Source organism: Emys orbicularis, chromosome 3 (assembly GCF_028017835.1).
Source record: "Emys orbicularis isolate rEmyOrb1 chromosome 3, rEmyOrb1.hap1, whole genome shotgun sequence".
Lineage (NCBI taxonomy): Eukaryota > Metazoa > Chordata > Testudines > Emydidae > Emys > Emys orbicularis.
Genome location: NC_088685.1, coordinates 34,543,723 through 34,562,109, shown reverse-complemented (window position 1 = coordinate 34,562,109; position 18,387 = coordinate 34,543,723). Strand labels below are relative to the sequence as shown.

The window sequence follows — 18,387 nt, the reverse complement described above, 5'->3', positions numbered from 1 at the left end:
TCATAACAGGTCCTTATGCACAATTCATCCTATGCGCTTGGTACATTCTAAGTAGAAAGCCAAGGCCCTCCAGACGTCCAGGGCATGAAGACGCATCTCCTCACTGGTCTTGTGCGATTTGGGACAGAACACTGGAAGGAAGATGTCCTGGTTCACATGGAAGTTGGAGACCAACTTTGGCAGGAAGGCTGGGTGGGGCCGCAACTGAACCTTATCTTTGTAGAAGACCATGTACGGAGGTTCTGAGGTCAAGGCTTCAATTTCAGAGACCTGTCTTGCCGACATCACCGCCACCAGAAATGCGACCTTCCATGATAGGTGGGAAAGAGATCAGGAACCCAGCGACTCAAAGGGTCGGCCCACGAGCCTGAAGAGGACCAAATTAAGATCCCACTGTGGGATAGGAGTCCGTATCTGGGGGAAGAGTCTCTTGAGCCCTATCAAGAATCTGACTGTCATGTCGTGGGAAAACACCGTCTGTCCTTGGATCAGCAGGTTAAAAGCGGAGATGGCCGCTAGGTGCACTCTAATGGAAGAGTGTGCCAGGCCCTGGATCCGCAAATGGAGCAGGTAGTCCAGGACAGCCTGTATGGAAGAATGCGAGGGAGAGATGCCACGCTTAGACACCCAGCAGGAAAACCTCGTCCACTTGGCCAGGTAAGTCAGTCTGGTTGAGGGCTTCCTACTTCCCCAGGAGGACCTGTTGGACTCCTTCCGAACAGGTCCATTCCTCTGGGTTCAGCCACACAGCATCCACGCCGAGAGGTGGAGTGACTTGAGGTTGGGGTGTAGGAGCTGGCTGTGGTCCTGTGACAGGAGGTCCGGGCGGTTGCACAGGGGCCAGGGAGGGGCTGCGGACAAGCTCATAAGTGTGCCGAACCAATATTGGCGAGGCTACGCCGGGGCGATCACAACCACCTGTGCTTTGTCTCTCTTGATCTTTGCTAGGACCCTGCTGATGAGTGGAATTGGAGGGAATGCTTACATTAGACTCCCTGACCACGATAGGAGGAAGGCTTCTGAGAGGGAGCCCTTGCTCAGACCTTGCAGAGAGCAAAACCGGTGGCATTTCCTGTTCTGTCTGGTAGCGAACAAGTCCACTTGGGGAGTTCCCCACCTTTGGAAGATCATGCAGGCTCTCTCTGGATGGAGCGACCACTCATGGTGAGAGGAGAAGTCCTTGCTGAGCTGCTCCACCAGCGTATTCTCGACACTGGGAAGGTGACAAGCTTCCAGGTGGATTTCGTGGCTGATGCAGAAGTCCCATAGATGGAGTGCTTCTTGACAGAGAGTCGACGAGCGCGCTCCCCCTTGCCTGTTGATGTAGAACATCGAGGCTGTATTGTCTGTCAGGACTCGTACCACCTTGCTCAACAAGTGGGGCAGGAAGACTTTGCACGTCAGCCGGACTGCTCGGAGCTCTTTGACCTTTATGTGCAACTTCTCCTCCTCTGGGGACCACATCCCGTGTCTGGAGGTCGCCGAGATGTGCACCCCCACCGAGGTCTGAGGCATCCAACACCAACTTGATGGAGTGACGGGGGGGGTTGTTGAACAGAACTCCCTCCAGGACTGTCCTGCGGTTGGTCCATCATCGCAGTGAGGTAAGTATCGCCTGGGGAATGACAACAATCTTTTCCAGGTCGTCTCTGGACTGGGAATAGACCTTCCCCAGCCATTGTTGCAGGGGCCGCATTCGGAGTCTGGCATGGCAGACAATGTATGTGCATGCTGCCATGGGACCCAGGAGGCGCAGACAGACCCCGGCTGTAGTCAGAGGGAATGCGGAGCCTTCTGTGATGAGGTTCGTCAACATGTAGAACCTTTCCAGCGGCAGGAATGCCCTGGCGCAGGTCGAGTCGAGGACCGCTCTGGTGAACTCTATCCTCTGCACCGGCACTAACTTCGACTTTTTGTCATTTACCAGTAGGCCCAGAGAGTGGCACATGGCCTGAAGCACAGCAACATCCCTTTGGACTTGAGACCTGGAGCTGCCCTTGACGACCAATAGTCAAGGTATGGGTAGATCCGGATACCCTGAAGGCTGAGGTAAGCCGCTACCACTGACATGCACTTGGTAAAAACTCTCGCCAGGCCGAACGGGAGGACTGCAAACTGGTAGTGGTGGGGCCCCACCGTAAACCGGAGGAAGCGTCTGTGTCCTTGAAAGATCACTATGTGGAAGTATGTGTCCTTCTAATCGAGGGTGGCATACCAGTCTCCCGAATCCAGGAAGGTAATAATAGAAGCCAGGGAAACCATTCGGAATTTTAACTTCTTTAGGTACTTGTTGAGGTCTCACAGGTCCAGGATAGGCCATAGACCGCCCTTGGCTTTTGGGATTAAGAAGTACTGGGAATAGAACCTCCTGTTCCTGTACTCGAGAGGAACTTCTTCCACCGCAACCAGCTGTAGTAACCCCTTTACCTCCTGTGCAAGGAGACTCCTGTGAGAGGGGTCCCTGAAGAGGGATGGGGAAAGTGGGTGGGAATGGGGGGCGGGGTAAAAAGGAACTGGAGGGTACAACCCTGTTCCACTGTGCTGAGAACCCATCAGTCCGAGGTTATAGCCGTCCAGGCAGGGAGGAAGAGGGAGAGGCGGTTGGAGAATACAGGGAAGGATGGATCCTTCTGGAATAGTCTGGTAGGTCGCCCTCGGGCGCACCCTCAAAACGACCATTTGGCCCCCTGCTTATTACAGGTCAAGCCTGACTGGGCAGAGGGTGGAGGCAGGTGGCTCAGACAGCGCTTGTAGCCCTTGGCTTGTTTATAGGGCTAGTCCTGCCGAGGCTGACTCCCCTGGCCCTGCAGCTGCTGCGGTTTGAACTGCTTACGCGCCGGGGTTGGGATGTAAAGGCCCAGGCTTCATTTAGGGTGGTGAGGTAGTCCTTGAGGCCATGCAATTTGCTGTCTGTTTGCTCCGTCAATAGGGCCCTGATGTCGAAGGGTAGGTCCTGTATTGACTGCTGAGCTTCAGTGGACAACCCAGAGAGGAGCAGCTAGGAGACTCGCTGCATCGAGATAGCGGAAGCCATGGTGCGGGCAGCAGCGTCCGCAGCATCTGACGCCGCCTGGAAAGCCGCCCTGGCCGCGGTCCTGTCCTCATCGAGGATCGCTCGGAATTCCTTCTTGGAAGCCTCGGGGAGCAACCCTTCGAACTTGGCCATGGCTTGCCACATATTGAAGTCATATTGGTGAAGGAAGGCTTGGTGGTTGGCCACTCTCAGCTGAAGGCTGGAAGATGAATAAACCTTACATCAGAAAAGATCCAGACTCCTTGAGTCTTTATTTTTGGAGGTGGCCCCGGGTTGTTCCTGCCTCTCCTGGTGATTAACTGCCTCGACCACAAGGAAATTGGGGGCTGCGTGGGAGTATAAGTACTCATGCCCTTTGGCTGGCATGAAGTACTTATGTTCGGCCCTTTTAGAGATGGGGCCAGGGAAGAGGGGGTCTGCCACAGGGCATTAGTGATCTTAGAAATCCCTTTATGAAAGGGTAGAGCCACCCTGGCAGGAGCCAAGGAACAGAGGATGTCAAACAGAGAGACCGAGGGTTCTTCCAACTGCTCTGCCTGATGCCGGAGGTTAGAAGCGACCCTCTTCAAAAGTTCCAAGTGCGCCTTGGTGTCATCCTGAGGAACTGGGTGACTGGGCCCCGTGATAGCCTCGTCTGGCTATGACAAGGACGATGTTGGTGCCACGGGAACCTCCATGTCCATTTATGGTCCAGCAGCTTGTTCCCCTGGTCCTCCTGGACCTGTGGGGTCTTACCCCCTGAAGTCTCCTAAGGGGGATGGGATACCAAGGCCGCTGGCCTCTCTGAGGCTCCCAACACCAATTGGGCAGCCTGGGAGAGCCCCCAAGGGTTCCACGGTATCCATGGCACCAGCCACTGCTCTTGGGGCCATGGGACAGGTTTTGGTACTGATAATGTTGTCGGCACCGTTGGTACCAGGGCTTGTCCCGCAGTCAAGGAACCTCGCTCCGAGCCACCAGCAGAGCGATCGGTCCCGGGAGACCAGGATCAGGCTATGCAGTGGCTCTTGTCCTGAGTAGGGTGACCTTCCTTTTGGATGATGGCCCAGCGATTGGCAGTCTCTGGTGCCCAATCGGTCCCGGGATTGGTCCTGGGCCCTTGAAGATGGTCGGGGCCGGTCCCGGAGTTCTTGCCAGGTAGCACGTGCCTCAGAGGGTCTGCACCAATCTAGCGGCGAGGTACACCTCAAGTCCCTCAATCAGTGCCCCTGGTGAGGGGACTGAAGAGGGCTCCGCTGAGCCCGCCTCTCCCATCCTGAGGCGTGACGGCTGCAGGTGAGCGAACACTGGCAGGACGTCCCTCTCGATGGGGAATGGTACCTCTGAGATGGGGACACACGCATAGGTCCCAACACGGGTTTTCCCCAAGACCAGGGTTCTGCAGGAGCCAGTGAGGGTGGCACCAGGAGCGTTGGGATCTCCTGAGCTGCTTGAAGAGCTTCGGGTGTCGACGGCACCTGAAGCTGGCCAGGGCCTGCACCGCTATCTGGAGTCACAGGCAAGGCATGGGATGGGCTGCACTGCTCGACTTGAGCTGGGAACCGACTTCCTGAGGGGGATGTTGAGCTGCCTGACATGGGCCTTGGCTCACCCCCTGTTCTCTCCTTTCCCTTGCGGGAGGTAGGAGAATTTCCCCCACAGTCTTTTTCGGCTTCTTGACTGGAGCCATGGAGGGAGACCGGTGCCGGCTCGTGAACGACGCTGGGGGAGCACTGCACACAGAGGCCACAGTGCTCGGTGCAGAGTTGGACCACTGCTCCGGCGCCGAAGTGAGTGATGACTCCATTAGGAATGCTCTTAGACGGATATTGCGCTCCTTCTTTGTCCTAGGTTTGAAGGGCTTGCAGATACGGCACTTGTCACTTATGTGCCCTTCGCCTAAGCACCTTAAGCAGCTGGTATGGGGACCGCTGACGGGCATAGGCCATTTGCAGCGATCACAGGGCTTAAAGCCTGGGGACCGGGGCATGCCCTGACCAGGTCCCATTCGGGACTAATGGAGAGTTTGAGAACTACTACTAAGGGTAACTAAGAAAACTACTAACTATGTATAACTATTTTACAGGATTTCAAAGTTCGCAAGAACAGAGAAGGAATCAATGCTAGCCAAAGCATCAGACATTCCAGCACTGTCACTGGCGGCAAGAAGGAACTGACGGTGGGGGGAGCCGGCGGCGCCCCTTATACCGCCCCATGTGGGTGCCACTCCAGAGGGCGCCAGAGCCGGTCCACTACAGATACTGCTGAGGCGAAAACTTCCAGCACCGGTGCATGTGGCGAGCACACACACCTAATATGGAATGGACATGAACAAGCACTCAAAGAAGAATCAGAACTTACAGAAAGCTCAACAACACCCTAATACAAAAATGGCTACTGACCCAGCCTCAACGCTGCTCTTCACTTTCCTGGCATCAGTAGGGAGCACTGGATTGTGAAAAGGCGGGGGAGACACAAGGGAGTTATTTTAGCATATGGGAGGGAAGACAGAATAAATGAGAGGGTGAATAAGTGTGGCAGAGAAAGTGAGGGAGATATGGAAGGGTGAGAGGTAAAGAGGGAGGAAGAAAGGGTGAATGGACTGAATGAAGGTGAGACAGAGGATGAAGTGAGGAAAAACAAAGGTATAGAAAATAAAAAAAACAGAAAACAGGAGAGGGGGAGTATATAAAAATAAAATGAGAAGACTACGAGATATGGGAATCTTGGGGCATGGGAGATTTCTATAAAATAACTGCAGGCCTGCAGATACAGGAATAGAAAATAGAGTCACAGGGCTGGGTCTTGGAGAAAACAATGAAGGGTAAATAGATGCCCATACTTTATTGTAATATGTTCCAACTTTTATGCTGAAAAGCTATGGGAGGGAGGAAAGGGGATCTTTTCTCCCCTTTTGATTCCCTACAGATACTATATCTGCCAAAATCCTCCGTTACACACTTTCCTGACAAAATACTTATCTGTAATACCCCTCTGGGACAGGGATCCTATTTTTAGTCTTTGAAAAAAAATGTAGTTACCCTACCAGGGGGAAAAGAATACCTTTTGAGATTAGACTTTTGTAATAAATTGCTTGATTCATGTAGAGATGGTAGTTTTAGAAGTAATTTTCCTGTGTTAACTCTCACACAGAGCACCCAGTTTCACAGTACTAGGCCTTTCAGTAGGCTATGTAGAATTTTAGTATTCTGCACACATCCAGAACATTCCATATATAACATTTATATATCTGTCAGGATAAGGGACTAAACTGGGGAAGAACTATCTCCTAATTTATCAGAAAACAGAACAGGACTTTGGAAAGGAGAGAGGAAGAGACTTCAGACAAATTTTTTCCTTGATCTAAAATAAGGTAAAAGACTATACAATCTCATCCGAGAGTAAAAAAAAATAAATGAAATGCAGGCTTTAAGAAAATTACCATGGTAAATTGAACATGGTAAATTAATTACAATAATGTACGATATTCTTTTTGCAAGAAAAAACACATTTTGACTTTTCACTTTAGTGACTACGGCCCTTATCTCAGTTTTAAATACAAGATAACAAAGTATTCAGGACATTTTCCTTGCATTAAAGAAGCTGCATTACTTTGCAAAAAGAAGAGGAGTACTTGTGGCACCTTAGAGACTAACAAATTTATTTGAGCATAAGCTTTCGTGGGTGAGGAGATATATATACATACAGAGAACATGAAAAGGTATATATATCTCCTCACTATATGTTCCATTCTATGCATCCGATGAAGTGGGCTGTAGCCCACGAAAGCTTATGCTCAAATAAATTTGTTAGTCTCTAAGGTGTCACAAGTACTCCTGTTCTTTTTGCGGATACAGACTAACACAGCTGCTACTCTGAAACCTGCATTACTTTGAACATACATAGATAAAAAAATATTATTTTGACATTCAATATGATTCAGTAGATTTTTCATGCAATAAGTCAGTTAAATAATTTTTTCTACACATGCATTCCTGTGTTTCAATGCCATGTAAATGACTGAAGTGTAATAATGGATCACCTTTCTTATAGTTGCAGAGTACTGAGGTAGCATACTCTGATCCAGCCCTTCTGTCTGCTTCAGCTTCTCACATACGGCTTCCACATTCATTGAGCTCAAAGGCACATGTGATCCTCCAGTGGCTGATCCTGTGACTGTTCCTGTTCCCTATGCAAGCGGAAAAATGTGCACAAACAACATATTCAAATGCTCAGCATGTCTGATGCAAATCAAACTGTCTTCAATTATATGCATTTTTGGATATGGAACTAAAAAGTAAGATTATCATAATTAGTGCCAAATTATCTAAATATAATACTGGAAAATACTAACATATGGTGGTAGTAATAACAATAATAATTAGAAGGAAATGGCTGAGACACTGTCCATCCTAGAAAAGTGTTCTTGTTTAACCAAACTAATTAAAAAATCAATATAAGATATAACAAACTAATATATCAATATAAGCAAGGGTTAAAACTACAGTGTCACCATTAGGGTTTTGCACAGATTTAATTAGGTCAAATTTTAAAAGCAAGACAAGGCCGTATTAAACAATCTGGATTCCAGTGTTTTACCCAAACTCTTCATGCTAACTTCAGACTAAGATGACGAAGGGTGACTCTCTCAGCTTCTGGGAGTAACACCAAAGCGGGCGTGGGGAGGGAAAATGAATGCATCTGCAGGTGGCCAGTACAACAAGGCTCTAAATTCTCAGAAAAGTTGTGGGGTCTCTGTGCCACGATACAGAGGTGGCTAAAGCAAGGTGAAGGGGAAGAAATGTAAGTCTACGTTTATGCAATTTCACTATCCTGTTAAAATATATCCAGATAAACTGTCCATCTAGATTCTTATGCCACACCCATCAGCAAGATATTCGAGCATCTATATTAGTGATATGTTTCAAACTGTAAATTGGCTCTAATTATTAATTGATGTAGGGCAATCTGTAAAATATGGCTTTCTTTGAAAGTTTTACACAGCGTCCATGAAAAACACTCATTACTCAATCATGATATCTACACTGGAAAAGAATATTTTTCAAAGTAAACACCTGTTATTTATGCTAGAGGGTCAGACACTTAGTTGCTTCTGTAGGTCAAGCTCATTGCACACACCAGAGGCTCCTACCATCCTTCATTCCCCCCTCCCCAATCACAAGCTCCCTGTTTGCCATCCTCCAATCCTTCTTTATTTCAGAGACTCCCTCCAACCTCCCTCATCACCTCCCTGTATGCAGGGTCTCACATTCTCCCCTCGTGTCATGAACTGTGTGCCCCCTCATTCCTCCCTTCCCTCTTCTCCACCATGACAGGGGCTCTGTGTGCCCTCCATTCACCCTTCCAGCACATGGCTGGGGCTCGGTGTCCCCCATACCACTGTGCCTTATTCTCCCCCGAATACCAGGGGTCCTGTGTGCCTCTCAATTCCTCTCTTCAAGGGTCTGAGTGGCCCACCATCCCCCTCCGACCATCACCCAACCCACCCATGACAGGGGCTGTATGTGCTTCCCTTTTCCCTCAACTATTCTTATTTCTTTTTTGTCTATCTGGGAGATACGTCTTTCAGGATGTCAAAATTTTAAACTGTACTGGGACATGGGCAGAGAGGAGATGAGGGGTATTGTTATGCAGGAAAGTGTTAATGGCTGCTTTGATTTATAGACAATTACAAAGATGACGGATGCTGCTGGATCTGTGAACCAGATGCAAGGTCTCAGACTCCCTCCCCCCATTTCTCTCTTCTGATTTCACAAAAAGCAAAGGGGTTCTGCCCACTGACACCTAGAACATTCCCTGACATTTTGGAACTCGTCGGATGTGGTGATCAAAAGTTATCACGTTACATAGAGACAAACAGAGAAATTCCATCAAGACCTCTTTTGCCTGTATAATTCTATATATCAATTATATATCAATTTCCCCTTCAGAGCTAACAGATTACTACAACTGTATCATCTTTTAAAATCACTGACTAACTCATCTGTGTATATAAGTCTGCTTGCTTTAATCTTGTAATTAAAGATTAACTCTCTCATTTCTTTTCTTAGTCAATAAACTTTAGTTACTTTATTACAGGATTGGCTACAAGCATTGTCTTTGGAGAGAGATCTAAAGTACAAAATGACCTGAGGTAAGTGACTGCTCTCTTGGGACTCGGAGCAACCTGAATATTTTGTGCTCTTTGGTGTATAGCAACCAACTATCACTAAGTCCAGCTTGACTGGGTAGCAAGATAGACTGGAATATCAAGGGGACTGCCTCTGACTCTGTTTTAAGACTGTTATAGTGCTTTAGAGTTCATATTTCTTACTGGGTTGGTGAAATCTAATTATAGAAATATAACCCAGTTTGGAGTCTCTGCCCTGCTTCTTGACAGTCTGCCCTGAGATTGGCACTAATGCTCATGAACCACTCCAGACACTGTGACACAATGGTTTACAGAAAAACACAAGAGACAAAGAGCACACACTGAAGCAAATAAGTATAGTTCTCTATAACTGTCTCCCTTAAAACAGAATAACAGAATCATAAAAATCTAGGGCTGGAAGACACCTCCAGAGGTCATCAAGTCCAGCACCCTGTGCTGAGGCACGACCAAGTAAACCTAAACCATCCCTAAGAGGCATTTGTCTAAGCTGTTCTTAAAAATCTCTGATGATGGGGATTCCATAATAGCTATTCTCCTAATACCTAAACTAAATCTCCCTTGCTGCAGATTCAGACGATTATTTCTTGCCTTACCTTTGGTGGACATGGAGAACAACTGATCACAGTCCTCCTTTTAAACAGCCCTTAATATATTTGAAGTCTGTTATCAAATACCCCTTCAATCTTATTTTCTCCAGACTAAACATGGACAGTTTTTTTTAAACTTTTCCTCATAGGTCAGGTTTTCTAAACCTTTGATCTTTCTTGTTGCTCTTTTCTGGACTCGCCAATTTGTCCACATCTTAAAGCGTGATGCCAAGAACTGGACACACTACTCCAACTGGGGCCTCAACAGAGCTGAGTAAAGTGGGACAATTAAGTCCCACGTCTTACATGCAACACTCCTGTTAATACACCCCAGAATGATATTAGCCTTTTTCACAACTGCATCACATTGTTGACTCACATTCAATTTGTGATCCACTATAACCCACACATTCTTTTCAGCAGTACTGCTGTTTAGCCAGTTATTCCCCATTTTGTAGCTATCTGATTTTTCCTTTTTAAAGTGTAGTACTTAGCACTTGTCTTTACTGAATTTCATCTTGTTGATTTCAGACCAATTCTTCAATTTGTCAAGGTCATTTGAAATTCTAATCCTGTCTTCCAAAGTGTTAGCAACCCTTCTCAGCCTGGTATTATCTGCAAATACTATAAGCACACTCTCTACTCAATTATCCAAGTAATGAATGAAAATATTGGATAGTACTGGACCCAAGACAGACCCCTGCTGAAAGAGATTTCAACATTAAATGTATTTCTACATATTTAAAAGGAATAAGAGAGGTTTCAAAATATTGTAACATTTATTTAGTGGTAATAAAACAATGTAAAAATATCAGTATAATTGGGAAAGTCCAGAAAGAGTTAATTCTACTCACAGAAGAACATAGTTATTGAAAAGTGCCGTCTAAGAGTGAATGCTATACAGTACAGCTTTAATTATCAAATGTAATGGAACTCATTAAATAATTTTGAATAGTTGGAGTTTTGGATAATGAACATAGTTAACAGTTCTTAGTATTGTAACCTTGTTTTACTAACAGGGAGTTTTGGATAACTGAAGTTTAACCGTGTATCTAGGCTTTATCTTCTTGGCCACGTGCAAATATTTGGATCAAGCATGATTAACAACTTCGGTTGCATCAGTTCCATATGAGACTGTGGTGAAATATTTCCTTTCCAAAGACACCCTTAAGCATTCCATATATAGTAAACTATAAACATCTAAATAGTTAAAGGTACCACTACATCAGTGGTCTCCAACCTTTTTACACACAAGATCACTTTTTGAATTTAAGTGCAACCCAGGATCTACCCCGCTCCTTCCCCAAGGCCCTGCCCCTTCCCTGAAGCCCCGCCCTGCTCATTCCATCCCTCCTCCCTCCGTCTCTCACTCTCTCTCACCCTCACTCACTTTCACCGGGCTGGGGCAGGGGGTTGGGTTTCGGGAGGGGGTGCGGTGTGCACGCTCTGGGAGGGAGTTTGGATGCAGGAGGGGGCTCTGGACTGGGGCAGAGTGTTGGGATGCAGGAGGGGGTATGGGGTGCTGGCTCTGGGAGGGGGGGGTCAGGGCTGGGGCAGAGTGTTGGGATGCAGGAGGGGGTATGGGGTGCTGGGGCAGAGGATTGGGGTGTAGGAGGGGGTATGGGGTGCAGGAGGGGGTATAGGGTGCTGGCTCTGGGAGGGGGCTCAGGGCTGGGGTGCGGGCTCCCACCAGGCAGCACTTACCTTGGGCAGCGGCGCAGTGGGGCTAAAGCAGGCTCCCTGCCTGCCGTGGCCCCACACACTCCCGGAAGCGGCCAACATGCCCCTGTGGCCCCTGGGGTGGGGCATGGGGCTCCGCGTGCTGCTCCTGCCTGCAAGCACCGCCCCCACAGCTCCCACTGGCCGCAGTTCCCCGTTCCCAGCCAATGGGAGCTGCGAGGGCGGTGCTTGCGGGCAGGAGCAGCGTGCAGAGACCCCTCCCCCCCAGGGGCCGCAGGGGCATGCTGGCCGCTTCCTGGAGCGGCGTGGGGCTGGGGCAGGCAAGGAGCCTGCCTTAGTCCTACTGCACCACCAGACTTTTACCAGCTGGAGATTGCGATTGACTGGCACAGGCTCCAGGATCGACCAATCGATTATCATCTACGGGTTGGTGACCACTGCACTATATCATCTGGAATTTCAGAGCAGGCCATAGAATGTTACCCTACTTTTATCATCACACATTCTGCTGTGACACTTCAGGTTTTCAATCCTTCCTCTTCCTTTTCTAGAAAACTAATTTCTGCCTTTGGCATCATAATCCAACACACATAAACCCATTATTATTCAGAGGTCTCAGAGGACATCCAAAACCTCTGTATAATCACAGGATTACTTAACCAAAGGGCTTAGCCCTGTGGAACTCTTAAATTCTGCAGAAATGATGTTAATCACCAAAAGCCCCTAAATTTTGCAGGAACAGAGCCCACTCTTGCAAAGCTTAGCTCTGTGCACAGAAATCTAAGATCTGTGTGCAAGACAGAACAGAGTGCTGGAGACGGAGAGTGCAGAGCAGGAAGAGACATTTCTGAAAGGTGGTACAAGCAGAGCCCTCTATCTGTAATCTGGTTATTCCAGGTGTCCCCAGAGCCATCAGAAGTGCTAGTTCTATTAGCAGTGCACCCACCTAGCCTTCACAGTTCCTGCTTATGGAATTTTGGTTTCAGCACTGTGGAACATCTAGGCACCACAGGACTGAAGCTAAACTCCTGTGGAGGTCCATCACTTTAAATAGGTCACACTACAAAAAAATTCCACTTCTTCAAAGCTTAGAAGCTCAACATCACACAGGTAAACTCTGAGATGCAAAACTGTGCTTTGGTTAACTACAGTTCAGTTAATCAGGGTTTACCTGTAATTCTTTGTGAACAATGAAGAATGTATTTATGTTCTGTATAGTGTTTCTCTCTTTTCTCTTTATTTAAGTATTTCACTTTCAAAGGTAAGATGAAGAGACCTTTAAGAGAGTTTAAGAGATTCAAGGAAAGAATCACATTTACTCTTGATAATGAGAACACCTACAGCTACACTAGACAATATTCAATTTACGTTTTTTTAAAAGGATATAAAGCCTCATATATTTCAAGGTATAAGCCAATCACTAACTGATTAATGTTAGGAAGTACTTTTCCCTCTGAACTATGTAACTGCCCACACTACAGGCTTTCTTGCACCTTCCTCTGAAGCATCTGGCACTGCACACTGCTGGAAATAAACTACTGGATTAGATGGACTACTGGTCAGATCTGGTATGGCTATTCTTATGATTTCAAACAATAGAGAGGCTACTAGGTATACAAGAAGAGAGGCTGTTGCAGGCACATACGGCAATAGTTGAGCATTATTTGTATTTCCTTCTTATGTAATCTTTACGTTTTCCAATACTTACCTTTTATAATCACTTTTACATTCTTAGCCTTCTTAGTCTCCTACTTGCCAAATAGTTTTGGCTAATAGTTCCCCACCCACACACTCACTTTTGATATTCACAATTAATTATCTCATAATTATTTCATGGTCTGTAAATAGTAAAAGATATTCCAGTTTCTTTTATGAATAAAACTAAACAGTTTTAACTAGAGCATTTAAATACTAACAAAACTACAGATTATGGGTTTTTTTAAACAAATACATTTCTGTTCTAAAGGGTAACTGCAATCTAGCATGAAGGTCAAACAACAAAAATAATTTTTGGATTCTCTTAGTTAAAACTTACACATTTGTTACCTTGACTTGATTGCTTGAGAAACTTGTCCAAAAGGCAACAAAAAATGGTCATAACATTTTTAATCATTCTGATATTAAAATTTTTATCAAAGTAGTCAGCACAATTCAGAAATGTTTAGAGATATTTGGATGTATTATTCCAATCTTCTTCCTATTCCAATGTGATTTCTCAACAATATTCTTACAATGAATGCAGTGAATAAGAGATGCTGAAAAGCATGAACTAGGTTAATCCACCCATAAGCACAATTTACTGGTTAGTTCAAATTATACTTTTAGTGGAAAAATCTATTATAATTTGAAAAATGGCAGCCATAAACTATGACAAAAATTATTTTATAATGGTGTTGCTAACATAAATACTCTAAGAACAATGTGAAGAGTTTCAACAGTTTGTGAACTGTGAATCTATCAAATATAGTATCTGTAGATTACCACAAAGAAATAAAGAAGGAAATTTCACACAGTGTTAAAATGGAATAGGCATTCTTGCATTAAATCAAAATATTTTAGCAGTCAAGAGCAAGTCACTATTTCTGCATGCATTAGGAGTTAGTTTAGAAAGAAGCATTTTCTCTATCAAAAATTATATGGGAAAATGCTAAAATATTTAGATTTTGGTTAAAGAATAAACTATTTGAAATAAATACACATTAATCCAAATCACTCTTTATAAAAAACACTGCCTGAAGAATAAATAATGTAATTGCTTTAGGGATAATGTCGTCATGTAAGTGAATTAAGACTGTACTTAAACGGACACATTTTTCAGCTTAGAGAACATTACACTGAAAAATATTTGCCATGCAAAAGCTAAAAGCAGCTTGTCAAAGCAAACCTAAGGGCTAGTAATGAGCATTAATTTATAGACAGCCTAGCATGAAGAGCTTTTGCAATGATTCCATCAAATAAGTGAATGACAATGCAGAGAAAGTTGCTGTACCTGTTTCTGTTTGTTTAACCCAGATTTACACAGCTTCAAGAAAGGGACAAAAACAGAATGAAAAGACAGAAGCTTAAAGTGAAACATCAAAAATGTCTAAAGATGTAATTGACATTCGTATTAATCTAATTTAAAACAGTACATGTAAAACTAGCTTTATGATACAAAGTTAGTATACTGAGATTTTTTTTATACGACAATAAAACATTTAAGATAGATATTTCTGATAAGTGACTTGCTCCTTTTGTACTCGTAAAAAAGCAGATGAATACTTGTTGAAGTTTAATATCCTAGGACAGAGGGAATAGCTGCATCATTTTTACTGTGAATAATCTTGGTTTGCAGCCAAAAATTCCTTTGTCATTTCAAAATTAGGTCACACCGTTATTTGTCGAATAATTTTAAAGTCCTCATAGCTAAGCAAGGAAAACAGAGCTGAAAAGGTAGATTTTCAGAACAAATAGTAATAGGGTTTATAGTTCGTATTCTAAGGGGATTAATTCCACATTAACAACATTTGCAAGAATAAGTGAAAAACTTCCCAGGCTACATCCTTTGACCATACCCAGACCTGTTCATTAAAAAAAACACTTCCATTATTTTTAAAGGATAGGCAGGGTTTATGTATAATTACATGATTGCACAGGTCCATTTTAGGGCCACTTCAATGAAAGTACATTATATGCCTCAAGGCACTATTGATTTCATGCAACAGGGAAAACATCTTTAAAACAATACAATTATGTTGAGGCATGCTCCAACCTAACAAATGCAATTAGTAATGCTAACTTGATTCATGATATATGTTGGTAGATATGTAGTAGTAGGATTTTATGTTTGTATTTTGGATAATTTAGAATGAAGGATATAATAATGCAGCATGTACTAAATGTATTGATGTATGATTTTACCATATCCTGCTAGCCACCCTTTTTGAATAGCAGAAAGGAATGGCCTAAGGGGCCATTGGTAGAAACGCATCACACAGGCTGCCTGTGTCTGAACTGATGTTAAGGCAGGGACAAACCAGAACAGTTCTTATGGCTGATTATGGTCACCTTTTGTTTTAGGATAAGTTTTCATTACAGTATTTGCTATAAGGTCTTGTTTCTTATCTGCATTGCAAACAAAGTTGTGTAAGGTTCCTTTGTAATCCCTTTAGTAACCATATAACCCTTTCTAAAATGTAATCCTGTCTGAAATTCTCTGTAAAATTGTTTGGTGTGAGTAAAGGATGTGTGCATGGTTAAGGATAAGTGTGAAAGCCATCACAAATGTCCAGATGGTCAAGAAGAAGTGAGAGACTTGGAGAGACAGCAGGAAACAATCAGAAAATATCCATTGTATCTGATGCTAAACAAGTTAGCAGCATTGACAACCTGAGAGGTGAGGCAAACACCCCCCCCCCCCCCAAGGCGAGACAACAAATAAGAGATAACAGCGGAAAACCCCAAGATTAATACCACTTAAGGACTAACGATTACAGAATGACATTGCAAAATCCATAGACTAAAGTGGAAATTTACAAGTATAAAGCTGGGGTTTTTGCCATAGAACTCTGGGTTCAGTCCTGCAAAGCCTCGGAGCATCGGATCGCGACCAACAGAGCCCAGCTCCTCACTCGTGCTCGATCTAACTGGCCCTTAGATTGACTCGAACAATGACAGACGGGTAACTGTAAGACCATCTGCAAGACGTGTGTGTGTGTGTGTGTGTGTGTGTGTGTGTGTGTGTGTGTGTGTGTGTGTGTGTGATTGAATACATATGCTGTTATATTTTCAATAAACGCGGCGTATTGCCTTTTCCCCTGAAAAGATCCCATGTGCTTCTTATAAGCGTAACAGATAACATAGATCATCTTCATATTGCAATCTGGTGACAAACTCTTTAGACTGGGCAGAGATCATGCCTTCTTTGCTGTCAGAAAAGTGCCCAGAAAATCATGAGTGCTACTGGAAAACAAAAGTTAATACTGTTTCATTAAAAATACCACACTATACCCTACTGGCACAACAAACTGTTTACCTGTCTACTTGGATTTTGGAACAGACTAAAGAATACTAAATTTGTTGTGAAGAAGATATTTTGGAGACTCCAAGACAAAAGTACAGCTAGGGGTTAGTATTATAATGCCCTGTAGGCCGAATCCTGCACTTACTAAAGTTAATGGCAAAGCTTCCATTCTGTTTCAATGACACAGGATCAGGCCCCAAATCAGTTAATTTACTAAAGAGAACCAGCATTAAACCTGCAGGGAATTTTAACAGTATTCTTTATCCACTATTCCAGAAACCCATGAAAATTATGGACTAGATAGAGCTAGAACACAAAATACAAGTTTGAAATATATATACACATGCGTGTGCACTCACACAGTGCCTACAATGTACTCTGCACAACATAATGCACAAAAAAGACTAAACATGTAATTATAATCACACGAGTTTTACACCAACATCAGTCCAATAATTTCCATGATGTTGCTTCAGATTTACACTGGTGTAGGAAAGATCAGAATCAGGCTCTAAGATTTTAGGATCTTGGGTTATAAAACTGGTTAACTTTATTGACATACTGACATCAATGGCAGGAGCCACAAAGCATGAAGAGGTATTGTGCAACTGTAGAATCACAGAAATGTAGGGCTGGAAGGGATCTTGAAAAGTCATTAACTCCAGCCCCCTGCACTGAGACAAGATCTTCTCCACACAGCTCTGCCAATTCACAGAAATTTTGACCCATATAAAAAAAATGGGTCTTCCAGAGTTACCAGCTCCTTGCACTGGCCAAAAAAGCTTACTAAAAAGCAAGTCAAGGGAGCTTCTCTCCTCTACTGAGGGCTAAATAAATCAACCCTTCTAGGCCATGCCACACTCAGGAATCAAGACTGAGCTTTAATCCTCCATGTGGTATTCCTATTAGATCACCAAACTAGTCACAGTAGTTGGTATTCATTAAAAATTTCATAAGGATTGTTAGTACACTGAATTATTTTGCATGGATGGATCCATGCATTATAGAATAAGTAAAAGCTATTATCATATATAGTGGCAAAGATGCATGGATTAAGGACTCCCTAAGTATTCGAACAGAATTATTACAGTCTATTGCATCCATCATTTGTGGATAATTGAAGTGCCTCAAACACCTCTATTGAGCCTGTAATAACTCTGAAGAATTCATCTTGTACTCAATGGAAGCATGAAAACAGTTCATTTTTTCCATCATGGTTAAATCAATAGAGAACGAACACATTGAGTAATATTGTTTCTGTCTTCCACAGAAATTCAACCAGAAAGCCAGCAAGGTCAGTATTACCTTGCACAAGGGACTCCCCAGAGGTTTAGGGATAGCGAACCCATCCTGACTGACAGAACCTACTTGTGGAAGCAGCAAAGAGTCCTGTGGCACCTTATAGACTAACAGACGTATTGGAGCATGAGCTTTCGTGGGTGAATACCCACTTCTTCGGCTGCACGTGACATGCATCCGAAGAAGTGGGTATTCACCCAAGAAAGCTCATGCTCCAATACGTCTGTTAGTCTATAAGGTGCCACAGGACTCTTTGCTGGTTTTACAGATCCAGACTAACGCGGCTACCCCTTTGATACTTGTGGAAGGGCTTTCAGAGGATTAGGGATTCATAACAGGGCCCTTCCAGCCTCCTTCACACAGAGCAGAGGAGAAGAGAATCAAGTATTTAAACAAAATAATTACAAGCACTACAAAATTCAGAATCAGGGTTTTAACTGCCCCATTAACTTTACATTTTGATCAAAATATTACAGGATTTCAGAACAATATATGATCTTGAATGCTGCTATATGTAAGTTCAATAGCATTAGTTAAAGAATGAGAAACACTCCGTGCCTATAAAATCCTTAATTAACGTTATTTTAATCCAGGCTTGGTCTTTGTTGCCATAATTATGCTGGAATTCTTGTTT

At 44.2% G+C, this 18,387-nt stretch overlaps 1 protein-coding gene across 9 annotated transcripts in view; it reads right to left on the bottom strand.

The window, feature by feature from the left end:
• Positions 1–18,387, bottom strand: part of KIDINS220 (kinase D interacting substrate 220) — a 151,760-nt gene that overhangs the window by 9,449 nt on the left and 123,924 nt on the right. For 6 of the 9 annotated variants that reach the window (XM_065400824.1, XM_065400828.1, XM_065400830.1 and 3 more), the window contains one exon: positions 7,056–7,202. In XM_065400824.1, the coding sequence (XP_065256896.1) occupies positions 7,056–7,202 (147 nt within the window). Of the gene's footprint in view, positions 1–7,055; positions 7,203–13,487; positions 13,521–14,441; positions 14,475–18,387 lie in introns of all 9 variants that reach the window. The other 3 variants (XM_065400821.1, XM_065400822.1, XM_065400827.1) reach the window with 3 other exon arrangements.